This window comes from Herpailurus yagouaroundi, unplaced genomic scaffold (assembly GCF_014898765.1).
Source record: "Herpailurus yagouaroundi ecotype Mexico unplaced genomic scaffold, PumYag 163, whole genome shotgun sequence".
NCBI classification, from domain to species: domain Eukaryota; kingdom Metazoa; phylum Chordata; class Mammalia; order Carnivora; family Felidae; genus Herpailurus; species Herpailurus yagouaroundi.
Window position 1 is genome coordinate 41,898,136 of NW_024412404.1, and position 12,635 is coordinate 41,910,770.

General features: G+C 45.6%; 1 protein-coding gene across 1 annotated transcript in view; it reads left to right on the forward strand.

The window, feature by feature from the left end:
- CNNM2 (cyclin and CBS domain divalent metal cation transport mediator 2) overlaps positions 1 to 12,635 on the forward strand; it is a 150,348-nt gene that overhangs the window by 127,462 nt on the left and 10,251 nt on the right. Inside the window, 2 exon segments of the mRNA XM_040486314.1 lie at positions 7,747 to 7,840; positions 10,722 to 10,787. Coding sequence (XP_040342248.1) covers positions 7,747 to 7,840; positions 10,722 to 10,787 — 160 coding nt within the window.

A 12,635-nucleotide genomic window follows, 5' to 3' on the forward strand; every position in this document is an offset into this window, starting at 1 on the left:
GTTATTCTTACATGTAGTAGGTCAGTTTTACAAAATACTATTCTTCTAAATATTTAAATAAGAAAAAAATCTGTCATTATCTAGAAAAAGGAAACAAACTGAAAAGAACAAATTAAGAAGGAAAGCAAATTCTAATGAGAAAGACTTACAGCCCATAAATGAAATCAAGATTTGGTTCTTTTAAAAGATGAACAGGGACACCTGGGTGGCTCAGTTGGTTAAGCGTCTGACTTTGGCTCAGGTCATGATCTCATGGTTTGTGAGTTAAAGCCCCATGTCAGGCTCTGTGCTGACATGACAGCTCAGAGCCTGGAACCTGCTTCAGATTCTGTGTCTCCCTCTCTCTCTCTGCCCCTCCTCCACTCACACTCTGTCTCTGTCTCTCTTTCTTAAAAATAAATGTTAAAAAATTAAAAAAAAATAAAAGATGAACAGAATCTTTAATCTTATCCTACTGATGTAATTAATGTGATACAAGAGAAAAACAACAAAATGAGAAGTTCTCTCCTCTCCTTGAAAAAACTAGATTCAAGGAAATCACATGGGAAAAAAAGGAAACTCTGAGAGCTCAATTTCTATACAATAAAGATGGGACAAGATGGTATGATCATCACATTTCCTAAATATAAAGGTAGCAGTTAGAGACTGACAACATACCCAAAGAGTTACTCAGTGTGACTGACTAAATTAGGTTCATTTAGGAATTCACTAGCTTAAGGGCAACAAAACCAAAATATGCCGTTGTTAATTCAGAAAGTGGTAAAGAAACAAATCCTCAGGCTCACATCAATAGGTATCAGAAAGGCAACTGACTAAATTAAACATCCGTATTTTTTTTTTATTTGAGAAGACAAAAAACAAAAAAAATCTTTGTAAAAATCCGTGATGAATATTCAGTGAACAAAAAAGAAAAAGTACTATAGAATCAATCATATCTTTAAACTGGCATCCTGCTTTTGGGAATACACCCATACAATCTGTCATATACATGCATCTAAAGAAATTGTTTTATAAAGCTATCTGTGCAAACATATTTACAGCAAATCTGTTCATTAGAAAGTAGCAGTAGTTCGTATGTCTCAGCCAATTATATTGTGATATGATGAGACTACTGTATAGTCATGAAAGAAGTGGAAAGCATATACAAAAATATGTCAAGAGTGTGTACACAATAATTGTACTATAAGCCATTTTTCTAATTCATAGACTTGGTATTTTACAGTGAAGGATTTGTTGGTCCTTTGGGGAGTAAAATATCCAATCAAAAAAAAAATTAGCGTTCTTCCACAGCACATAACCACATTATGATTTTAGTAAATACAAAGAATACTAAGAAAATGTAGCTCTTTCCTTTGCCAATTATAAAATCAATAAAAGGAACAGGTTAGTTTTGTTTTTTTTTTTTTTCTGGTGTTAATTTTTCTGGTTGATTTCATGTCTCAGCTTCTTTTATTGTTGTTGAACTCCCCATCAACTCTGGTTTTTTAGAGCCTCTGACATGGATTCAGAAGGGATTTTTCCCTGTAGAGTGAAATCCATTCTTTTGTGGAGGTGGCATCTTAGAGCTTATATAGCCCTCGACAGTACCTAATACTGTTTCACCTGTTATCAGAAGAGGAATTTAAATTTTTAATACCAAACCCTTCTCGAAGATTTTTGAGTTGCAGGGTGTGTGTATCCCAGTGAATGATAGATCCTCAATCTTGAGGCAAGTACAGATAGCACCCATTTTAAAGGGAAAAAAAAATTACTTGGATGCCCAGAGTTGACCCTGTTTTTTGAAAAAAAGTTTGAGAGAGAGAGATAGAGAGACAGAATCCAAAGTAGTCTCCAGGCTCTGAGCTGTCAGCACAGAGCCCAACTTGGGGGCTCCAACTCACGAACCGTGAGATCATGACTTGAGCCAATATCAAGAGTCAGATGCTTGCTTAACCGACTGAGGCACCCGGGTGCCCCGAGTTGACCTGTTTTTAACAAATTATACTTACATATGCTTAAGTACAAAACTAGGTATAGGCTCCTTTTGGGCTCTTTGAGTTCGGACATGTATAAACCAAAAACAAAGTTGTAATTAACATTCTAAACGTGTCTGTAACATTGTCTGGCTGATAGGAAAGTGCCACCGGCCCCAGTACTGAGGCAGGGGCTCTGGGGCAGGCTCTTGGGCATTTAGCACGCTTGGGTCTCCGTGCGCCAGCGATGACTGACCCTTCAGCCCTTTGTTCCATTCCTTTGAATGTTTGTGCAGTATGCTGTGCTGTTATTGGCCTCCACTGGGTGTGACTGGATTATTTATGTTTGGTCCCCCTCTGTCCCTTTCTCTCTAGTTCAGTGCTCCTTACACTTTCATGTGCAGAGGGCTCACTTTGGGGATTCGGTGTAGCTAGGCTGGAGTCTGAAATGCTATGTATTTGTAGCAAGCGCCCAGTTGATTGAGTAGCAAGGCTTAGCTGTCAAGATTCAAGCTGTGAGAACACCCTCTTCATAATGCAACTGTGAATAATACGGGCGCTGACATCCGGTGGTGGCATTTGGTTAGGAGATGGTCAACCACATGGTCCAAAAATACGTGTAAATTAATTTTTGACCATCAAGTAACTTTTTTTTTTTTTAATGTTGATTAAACATTCATGAAGAGAACTTTCTGTCTTAAGACTACATCTCTGGATTCCAGGTGGAAAAGTAATTGCTAGGGCACGTTTGAGTGCCAGAGCAGACCTCTCTCTTTGGGTTTGCTTCCCCTCTTACTGGGCGGTGCTGGTGAATTCAAACTGGTGTTCACGCCCCTGGGATTCAGTTACCTCCTTTCAGATATCAAGCTCCGCTGAATAATTTGTGATGGTGATTTAAGGAAAAAAAACAAAAACAAAACAAGACTCAATGCAAAGGTGAGCGGGAGATTGAGAAGATGCTCAGCATATGGTGTCTGAGGAAGTCTCTGATCTCCCTGACTCCATGGCATCCGCTGACCAGTTGATCTTGCTTGTGCCAACTAGGTTAGCGCAGGCTTCCACCTTGTGGCCAGGTGTGGCACAGACTGCTTTGTCAGTGTGGCTTCTGTACACTAAAGGCTTTGAGGAGAGTTACCTAATGACCTTCTTCCAAAGAAAGGTGGGATTCTGTGATGGTAACTTTACTTGGGAAACCAGCTTTGCTTGAGACAGTGAGGCCTTTCCTTCCTATCTGTTGATAAATGTTGATTCATTTTTGAGAGAGAGAGGGGAGGGAGAGAGAATGAGAGAATGGGGGGAGGGGCAGAGAGAGACAGAGGGGGACAGAGGGTCTAAAGCAGGCTCCACGCTGACAACGACGAGCCTGATGCAGGGTTCAAACTCATGAATGGTGAGATCATGACCTGAGCCAAAGTTGGACGCTCAACTGACTGAGGAGGCGCCCCCCTCCTCTCGTCAGTTTAAATATGAAGCCTAGCTCCCTTTGGGAGCCTTTTCATGTCCTGTGCTGATTTTTTTTTTATGTGTGTGTGATAGAGTGAATTTGTGGATGTTTTCAAAAGTAAAATTGAGGGGTGCCAGGGTGGCTCAGTCGGTTAACCGTCTGACTTCAGCTCAGGTCATGATCTCCAGGTTCATAGGTTCGAGCCCCGGGTCGCGCTCCACACTGACGGCTCAGAGCCCAGAGCCTGCTTCAGATTTTGTGTCTCCCTCTCTCTCTTCCCCTCCCCTGCTTGCGCTCTATCTCTCAATAATAAACATTAAAAAGAACTTTAAAAAAGTAAAACTGATATGTAGCCCCTTCCTTACGTGGAAAAGCTGTTATCTAAGGACACCTGACTGGTTGTGAGGCAGGCAAGCCATTTCTTCATGCGAGTGGCCCCAGTTTGTATATGGTAGGTTTATTTGGATGTGGTCACTTCTGGGAGCCATCGACACACATACATCAGTGAAAACTGTTTACTGGATGTTTCTAAAACTTGCCTCCCAGAAAAGCTGCACTTGTGTAGTGAGGAATACAGGGATGGGCAGTTATTAAAACTTGGAATTGTAGAATCATTCGAAGTTTGACTCAAAAGAACCCCAGGGATCCTTTATTGCAATTTTACAAATGATGTAAGATTAGCTTTTTGCGCAGTGGTTCTTTAAGGCTGATGCTTGACAAAGGTTTCCTCAGTTTGAGACAAAAAGGAGAAAAATAAAGACCGCTGCAGCAAGTTACACGTAAAATTACATGTATTCGGTTTAAAGACCTGTTAGTCTACGATGGTATGTTATCTATATTTGGGGGATAAAATGGCTGGTCTTAAGTGCAGTGATGGTTCGAGTAGATGGCTGTGTTGTGTAAAATCTCTGTAGGAAGTAATTTGTCAACCCTCTCTCCGAGGCTGGAGGAATATTTTACTGGTTGTGGGAATCGAGACACCAGGAACCACTGACCAGGTGTCACCGCCTGCAGCCTGGTCGGTGTCGGCTGGGTGGGCTGTGGAAGACGATGACTCATCCTCCCTCACCTGGAGGCCGGTCCTCAAGGACAGAGGAGAGGTGAATGTGTTCCAGAGCTTTGAGTCTTGGGCGCGGCTGCCCTTGTTTAATTCGTGGGCTCAACAGCCACCACGGCTATGGGGGAGTCTCCTGAGAGGCCACGGTACATAGAGGCTCTGGAGCTGGGGCCGCTGTTCACACAGCCTTGCAGCAATGATTCCCAAACTTGCTGCATGCTTGAATCCCCTGGAGAGCTTTATTAAAATCCTGATGCCCAGGTCGCACCCATACGAGTTAAATCAGAATGCCTGGGAGTGGGGGCCAGACATCAGGTTGGTTTTTGCAAACCCCCGGGTATTTCCAGGGCACAGCAAGGGCTGGGAGTCACTGCCTTTGAGTTGACTTGGCAGAGGTTCCACCAGCGTGGCTCCTTTCCTAGAGGCAGACCTGGTATTGTTATTTTCGGTCTTTGGGGGACCGGCTGTTACCCTGCTGGTTCTGACAGTAATTATAAGGAATTGTAAGTGGACACCCATTTGCAGGGACCCAGAATACAGAGGGCCTTGTAACTCGTCAGACAAATGATCCAGATCAGCTGGACACCCGTAAAGATGGAAGTCATGAGGAGGCTCTGTTGGATTTCATTCTTCCTCTGGATTTTCTGCATAGAAATTTGGCTTATGTGGGGCACCTGGGTGGCTCAGTCAGTTGGGCATCTGACTTGGGCTCAGGTCATGATCTGGCGTTTCTGAGTTCGAGCCCTGCATCCAGCTCTGTGCTGACAGCTCAGAGCCTGCTTCGGATCGCATTGTTTCTCCCATGCTCTCTGCCCCTCCCCTGCTCACGCTCTCTCAAAAATGACTAAATGTTAAAAAAGATTTTTTTAACTAAAAAAAAAAAAAAGAAATTTGGCTTACAAGATGGTCGTGAAACCACTGTTAAGCTTCCAACTAGAGAGACAGATGTTTTCAAATAGCACATACATACATATTAACTGATAGAAGCTTGAGCATTAGCCCAGGAAGAAAGGGATAAGTAATTAAGAAGATCCATACGATCAGGCACTCCCAGTAAAACTGGGTCCCTGCCTCTGAAGTCCCTCACTCTCCTCGCACCTGTTCCTTCAAGATGCCAGCTCGGTTATCACCTCTTCTCTCTCTTTCCCTCTCTACCTCCCTCCCTCTCCCCCTCCCTAATCTCCATCTCCAGTTCTGACCTTTCTCCTAACTTTTGTTCTTCCTCTTCAGCCTTTTTTGATGGACTCTTCCCCCAAGACCTCCTTCTGGAAGGGAGGGTGTCCTCTCCTCCCTGCCCCCAGGACGGATGCAACCCCTTCCCCACTTTCCTGTCTGCGCTCACGGGCTCATGGCGCCCCTTCTTCCGGTCACTCACTCGGAGCAAACTTCTGTCAAGATTGGCGACTCCCCCTCCCTCCTTTACGCTTCTTTCTCCCTCTCGCTTTCTCCAAACTGTGTCGATCCCTTAACTGTAGCTCCTCTACTAGCAATCTTTTTCTGGTCCTGTGGTTCCCAGCCCGGCGTGAGCCTTGACTTTGGCTCCCTGAAGCCGAGCCCCAGAGCCCCTGTGCACAAGAACCTGGCCTCATTAGTCTAGTCCTTCGTCGTCCGAGGCGCTCGGCGGTGTAACCTGCTCTCCGGGCTGCTTTTCTGCCCCATGTCCCCGCTCTTCCCTCTGCAAACTCAGTGAGCCTGGCGGGCTTCTGCCTCCCACCTCTGACCTGCCCTCTCTCCTCTCGGCTCAAATCCTCCTTAGATTTTCCTTCCTGTACAAAATTTGCCTTGTATAAGAGCAGGGAGTAATTTTTTCTCTCCGAATTCCTTATGTTCTTACTGTCTTGTTCCTCGTGGAGAATTTTTGTTGACTGCCTTGTCCCATCGATTTTCCCATGCTCCCCCTCTGTCTCTTGCACTGGAAATGCATGGGTGGCAAGGCCTGTCTTCTCGCAGGATCCCGGGGCACCTGTTCGTTTGCAGGTTGATTGTATATTATGGGTGGAGTCTTGAGTTCCTCTCTTATGGCAGAGAGTTGGTTGGGGGTGGATAAAACTACTATTTTGAGTGAAGAACTCAAAATCTAAAGGAGAGACAATAAATAGTTTTCTGAAGAACTGATTTGAGGAAAGTCTTTCGTAATTGGGAATGTAGTACACGATAATAGGGGTGATCAAAATCATAGTTTGTGTTAGCGGATAGCATAGTGTAGCCTATCGGTCAAGAGCTTGTTCTTTGGTTATTGAATCCTTCTTTGCCTCTCTCTCCTGATTTGTAAGGGGGGGGGGGCGGTAATTGTGTCTGCTTCATGGAGTTACAAGCCTTAAGTGAGTTAATAAAGCGCTGACTTGTTAACCCAGCTGCCCCTTCAATAAATCGTACCATAATTTTTATTTACCTGTCATAGAGGATGTACCGTAAAGGTAGCCTCTCGCTGGAGAGGTGGTTATAGGCACCATGAACAAGAACCACTGTGACCTTTGTCTTGGAAACCCACAAGTGCCACTCACTCAGTGGGATATTGCAGTCGCCCAGAAAATGCATATTAAACCCCTACAGTGAGGGGGGTCATGGTGGAGCCTAAAGCTACCAGGATGAATCGGGCAGCCTCAGTCGGTCCCAGAGGAACTGATGAGGGAAGTTGTGGACTAAGAAGCTAGAGGAAGAGAAGGCAAAGGAGAACTTCAGGGAGAGGTTTTGTCCTGATGGAAGGAGACTGGCCTCAGGAACTTTTCCCAGACTGTGAGGAGGGAGTTCCGAGGTGTCGCAGGGCCCGTGGGGAGTCTGAATGACAAGGGGTTGGCCTGCACACGCGGGATGCTGGGCTGGCAAGACCAGAGTGAGTTCTGCCCCTAGAACTCTTCTAGGGTAGTCCTCTCTCTTCCACGGCCACGAACCGTGTTCGTTAACCCTTGACCCTGATGCTGCCCCAGCTCACACTCCTGCAAGACTGTCTTCCCAGCGTTGGTTCCACAAATGGGGCGAGAGCACCGTCTTCTTATTACTGGGCGGGTTCCTGGAGCATCCAGGCACAAAAATAAGGATGCTGGGGAAATACCAAGGGGACTCACAGAAATTAAACATCATACTTTCACTGTCTTCTCTGCATCTCCAGCCAAATCCGGTCTTCATATTTGAGATGAATTAACCCTCTCTGCTGAGTTGGGAAAGATCATCTGAGGCTCTACTTCCCCGGGGTTGGTTGGGAAAGGAATTTAGACGGAAGGACAAATCTTGCAGAGAGTCTGCAGATAGAGTCAGGGAACTGGACTGAAAACACTCCCCTTTTCTTCTCACAGGGGAAGGTGGAAGTAGAAGCTGGGAAAGAAGGTATGAAATTCGAAGCCAGTGCTTTCTCCTACTATGGTGTGATGGCCCTCACAGCCTCTCCAGGTGAGTTTTCCTGCCCGGCCTCTTGGGGCAGGGCTGCGTTTTAGGGACAGAATGCTCTTCTACTCTCACCTTCCTATACCTGCCAGCCAGCCCTGTTTATCTACTTTTTTGCCCTTTTTATTGAAGTATGGCGTGTAAGCCCAAAAACGCCCCGAGTAAATCCTAAGTCTATGCCCCCGTGAATCTTCACACACTGACCACTCCTGTGTCGACAGGAGGTGGGCAGGCCCCGCCCCCGCCCCCACACTTCCTCTTAGTCACCCTTGCCCAGGCCACTGCCTTGACTTCTAAGCATAGCCTAGTTTTGCCCGCTTTTGGACTTGGCGTAAATGGACTTAGGCAGTAGGTGTCGTATTGAGCCTGGCTTCTCTCACCCAGTGTCACCCGTGTCACGTTTGTCATCGTTGCTGCGTGTGCTCCTACTTTATTCTCACGGTGCTGCACCGCGTGAATATACAACAGTGTATCTATTTCATGGCTGCTGGGCACGGGGTTAGTGTCCTATTTGAGGCCACCGTGGATTGTGTGGCTGTGGGTACCGCTGTGCACGTCTTCTGGTGGGCGTGTGTGGAGGGGCGGAACTGCGGGCTCATGGCCATGGCCTCGGCTTGAGTAGCTCCTGCCTTGCAGTTTGCCACGGTGGCTGCAGAGGTTCAAGCTCCCGCCTGGACTGACGAGGGTCCCGGCTGCCCTGCATCCATCGCTAGATATTAAAACATTAACTATGCTGGAGGTTTTTGAATTGGCATTTTCCCGAGGAGGAATGAGGTTAATGTGTATGTATTGCCTACAGCCAGCTCTTATCTAGACAGCTGGTCAGTTGAGTCAGCCAGCTAATGGGTGTGCCATAGGGCGTCGACTAAGTGCTCTGAGCACAAGAGGCCAGCAAGCCGTGTCCGTCCTGGTAAGAACGTGGACCACAGATCCCTCTGGGTCAGGACTTGATGGGTCCCTGTGCACCGTTTGCTTTTTGGCAAGCGTGCGCGTGCTTGCTGCCTGACCCTGGCTGCAACCAGACAGGTAAACGGAGGTGCTGGGGTGCCATCTTGTGGCCAGAATACCAAATGACATGCTGTGCTAGGAGACAGAAACCTCAAATTTAAAACTAGCCTAAAACAACCTGGGTCACTTCTGAAAACCAGTCTCAAAAGGTAGGGGGTATACCTCCAGACAGACCTATTTGGGTGACATTAGTCTTCATCTGTTGCGCCACGCAGTGTCCCGGCAAAGATGTCTTTACAGTGGGGAAGCCAGTGAAATGTTAGGAATTCTCTCAAACCTCTCAGCCTCCCCTGCCCCAGATGCATCTTCTCACTGTCCTGCCATGGGGTTTCCAGCCACATCAGCCAGTCTCCCCGTTGTCAACTGTTGGCTAACACCAGTGTGAATGTAGGCCTGTCTGATCCCACTTAATTGTGTCTGCTGTAAACTTGAAGGTGATCTTCTGTTCTCACTGCTAGTGAGGAGGCAGGGAGATTCCAAAGTGGGCTGGGAAGACCTGGGTCACAGCTGCAGTTTCATATTCTATGGTTGCCTGCCCTTGAGGACAGCCCTGGCTTCCTCCTCCTTAAAAGGACTTACTAAGGTTACCTCGTGTGATTGTTAGAAGAATAGAACGTGATGATACTTATCCACACGAGTGCTTTGTAAGCTTGAAAGCACAGAGGGAATGTCGGGTATGACAGGTGTCAAGCTTGTGACTGTTTGGCCACCAACTTCAGATTAGTCCCAGGTGAGCAGAGTCAGAGTTGTTTAGAAGGTTGTTTTGAAAAGAAAGTTAGAGGAGTTAAGTGCACAATCTTACTGATGACTGGTTCTTGAAACCTAAATATTAGCCCAGTTTATACTGAACTGTGGATTCACGTAAGGGCAGATCCCATTCAGAAAAGGAATTGAAGAGCAGACCTCCCTGAAAGAAAGCCTGGGGGACCGTAGCAAGCTTGCCTTTTCTGGAAATGCCAGGAAGGAAGGGGATCTCATTAATAACATCCTATTACAAAGCCCAGTATTTGACTTGACAAGTAGGATTTGGGATTTCGTGCATTTCATTGAGAGATACAATTAGTACAGTAATCTCAAGATAATAATTCTATTTATTAGTGTTGATTGCCTAGAAAAATCCTGCCATCATTAGTTATCACAGCCTGTCCCTTTGCATGTCAATTATACTTTAATTTAAAAACAAAAACAGAAACAAAAAATCCTGCCCAGAAAATAGGACTCCTGCCAGGTAGGGCATTGCTGATTGGACTTTTCAATCAGATGGACCTGTAGCTCTCTGAGTAAGCAGTGCTGAGGATGCCCTTGGTCTGCCATTCCCAGCAGACCTGTGTATAACAGCCTTTATTTACTTTCCTGTAATACTTTGAAACTTCAGAGTATGCCGAGCCAATGCAAAATATCATATCAAAATTACAACCAGGCTAATTAAGGATGTCCATGAATTGAATAACTAATTGCTTGCCGCAGACAGGGACGCTCTTGGCTGTGCTGGTGCAGGTGGCTTGGGTCCTGCTCTTGGGGCCGTTGATTAATTGAGCCCCCCTTTTGTGTGGCTAGTTGTGATTTAAACCCTTAAGAGCACGTTTTGAGCTATAAACCCCAATAGGGTATTAATGGCTTAAGAGATTTCTGGGTTAGTAAAGAAGCATTTGAATAGGATTTCTTCTGATTTCTGCCTCCCCATTCCTCTTCCTGGAAAGCAACGTGTGCTCTTTTATTTTATTTTATTTTTTATTTACATAATAACTTACAGGCTTTTGCGCTTCTGGAATGGAACGCTGATGTTAGTAGAGCGGGTGTCTGCTCCTGTCCCCTGAGTGCAGAGATCGCCTTTCTTGCCTTTTGATATGGTCTCACCCTGTTTTTCTCCATTTTTCAGTTCCTTTGTCCCTGTCTCGTACCTTTGTTGTCAGCAGAACAGAGTTGTTAGCAGCAGGTTCTCCAGGTAACTCTGCATGTTTCCTTTTCATAATTCTTCCGGTTGCCTCCCTTGACCCCACAAAAGCCTAGATCTGCTCCCTTTATTTGGTCCAGGCCGTTTGCAGTTTTTCTTTGAGGTCGCAAACTCCATGCTTACAGACGCAGTAGTGAGCTTTCCAGGGAAGTATGAGCCCACAGCCGTTGTGCGAAGGCTTCGGGAGACTGGCGGGGAATCCGCGAGTGTGAGCAGCGCTGACCCCACAGAAAGCGAGAGTGATTCTGACCTGGATCCTCACTGCTCCCTGCCTGGCCCACCCACACTGCCGACCTTGGGTTTTCAGGGCGGTACAGGGGGGCTGCTTGGGGTGTTTTGACCTCAGCAAAGGCACTTGCAGAGGCCCCGAGGGCCTCAGGACCTGAGGATGCTTCTACCAAAAGCACATTGAGCCCAAAGTCTCAAGGACTATGAATTTTCCTCAGTGGACAAGCGCCCTGTGTGCAGAGGCCCTGGCGTTCTTGGTTCTGTTCCTTTGGTCCTTTCTCTGACATCCCTGTGAACGGGGCACATGCATTACCCCCCCCCCCCCCCTTCCCCCATCAGGCAGGTGGCCCTGCTTGTCCTGTCTCCTTCTCTCTCTATTGAAATTAGTACTGTGCACATTCCCCACCAGCTGCTGGTTCCTGCCCTGCAGGAGAGTTTGGTCATGCCTGGCTAACACGTCCAGCAGCTAAAAAGAAAGGCAAAGGTTTAATCTTTCTTTAATTAAAATTGCTGAGCTTTTGGTAGTACAATTTTTCTCTTTATTTTGTTCCACACAGCTTATATTTTAAAATCTGATGAAATTTGCGATCCATAATCCAGTTTGAGCAAAACTGTCAAATGCTGATATTTAGTAAAGGAGGCAATACTTGTCCTAGAAAGAAGCTAATGTTCCTTCAAGTCTTTGCTCTGAAAGAATTGGGGGTAGATCTTATTTATAGGACTGTTTGAATCAAATGAGCTGGAAGATTATACATATGTACACATACATATATACGCACATAAATAGGTATTTGTGTATATGTATATATGTTTGTGTTTTTTCTCCCCATTTTATTCACTGGCATGTGCTACCTCTTTGAAATGTCACAGATGCTGAACTAGAGTGACTTTTGGATGAAGCTCATGAAATATCATTTGTATTTTACTTTTCCTATAGAACTTAGAGATTTCTTAGCTGTGTCCACTCTATCTGATCCAGTAATAAAAAAATCCATTTGTGGGCCCAAGCCTTCAGGATGCTGGCATTACAATAATAGACCTAAACCAGTGATTTCTAGCCTATTCCAAAAGGTGCTTTGTGGTTCCCAGGGAGGAGGCTGGGACTATTAACTTTATAGTATCTTTCTAGCTGACTTCTAAAAAGAATTCCTAGGCAAGATGAAGAAAAAGAAAAAAAAAATCCGAGAAGGCATAGAGGAATTAAGATTGAAAGGTTTTTTATCATAATTATTGTGATAATTTAGCACATAAATTTGGCAACAAAACATGACCTGAACTGGGGAGTGTCCACTTAAAGTCTTTATTCTCCTTGGTGTGAATATTCATCTCTCTCACTGCATGTTTGTTTTTTAAATATATGAAATTTATTGTCAAATTGGTTTCCATACAACACCCAGTGCTCATCCCAAAAGGTGCCCTCTTCAATACCCATCACCCACCCTCTCCTCCCTCCCACCCCCCATCAACCCTCAGTTTGTTCTCAGTTTTTAAGAGTCTCTTATGCTTTGGCTCTCTCCCACTCTAACCTCTCTTTCCCCCCCCCTTCCTCTCCCCCATGGGTTCCTGTTAAGTTTCTCAGGATCCACATAAGAGTGAACACATATGGTATCT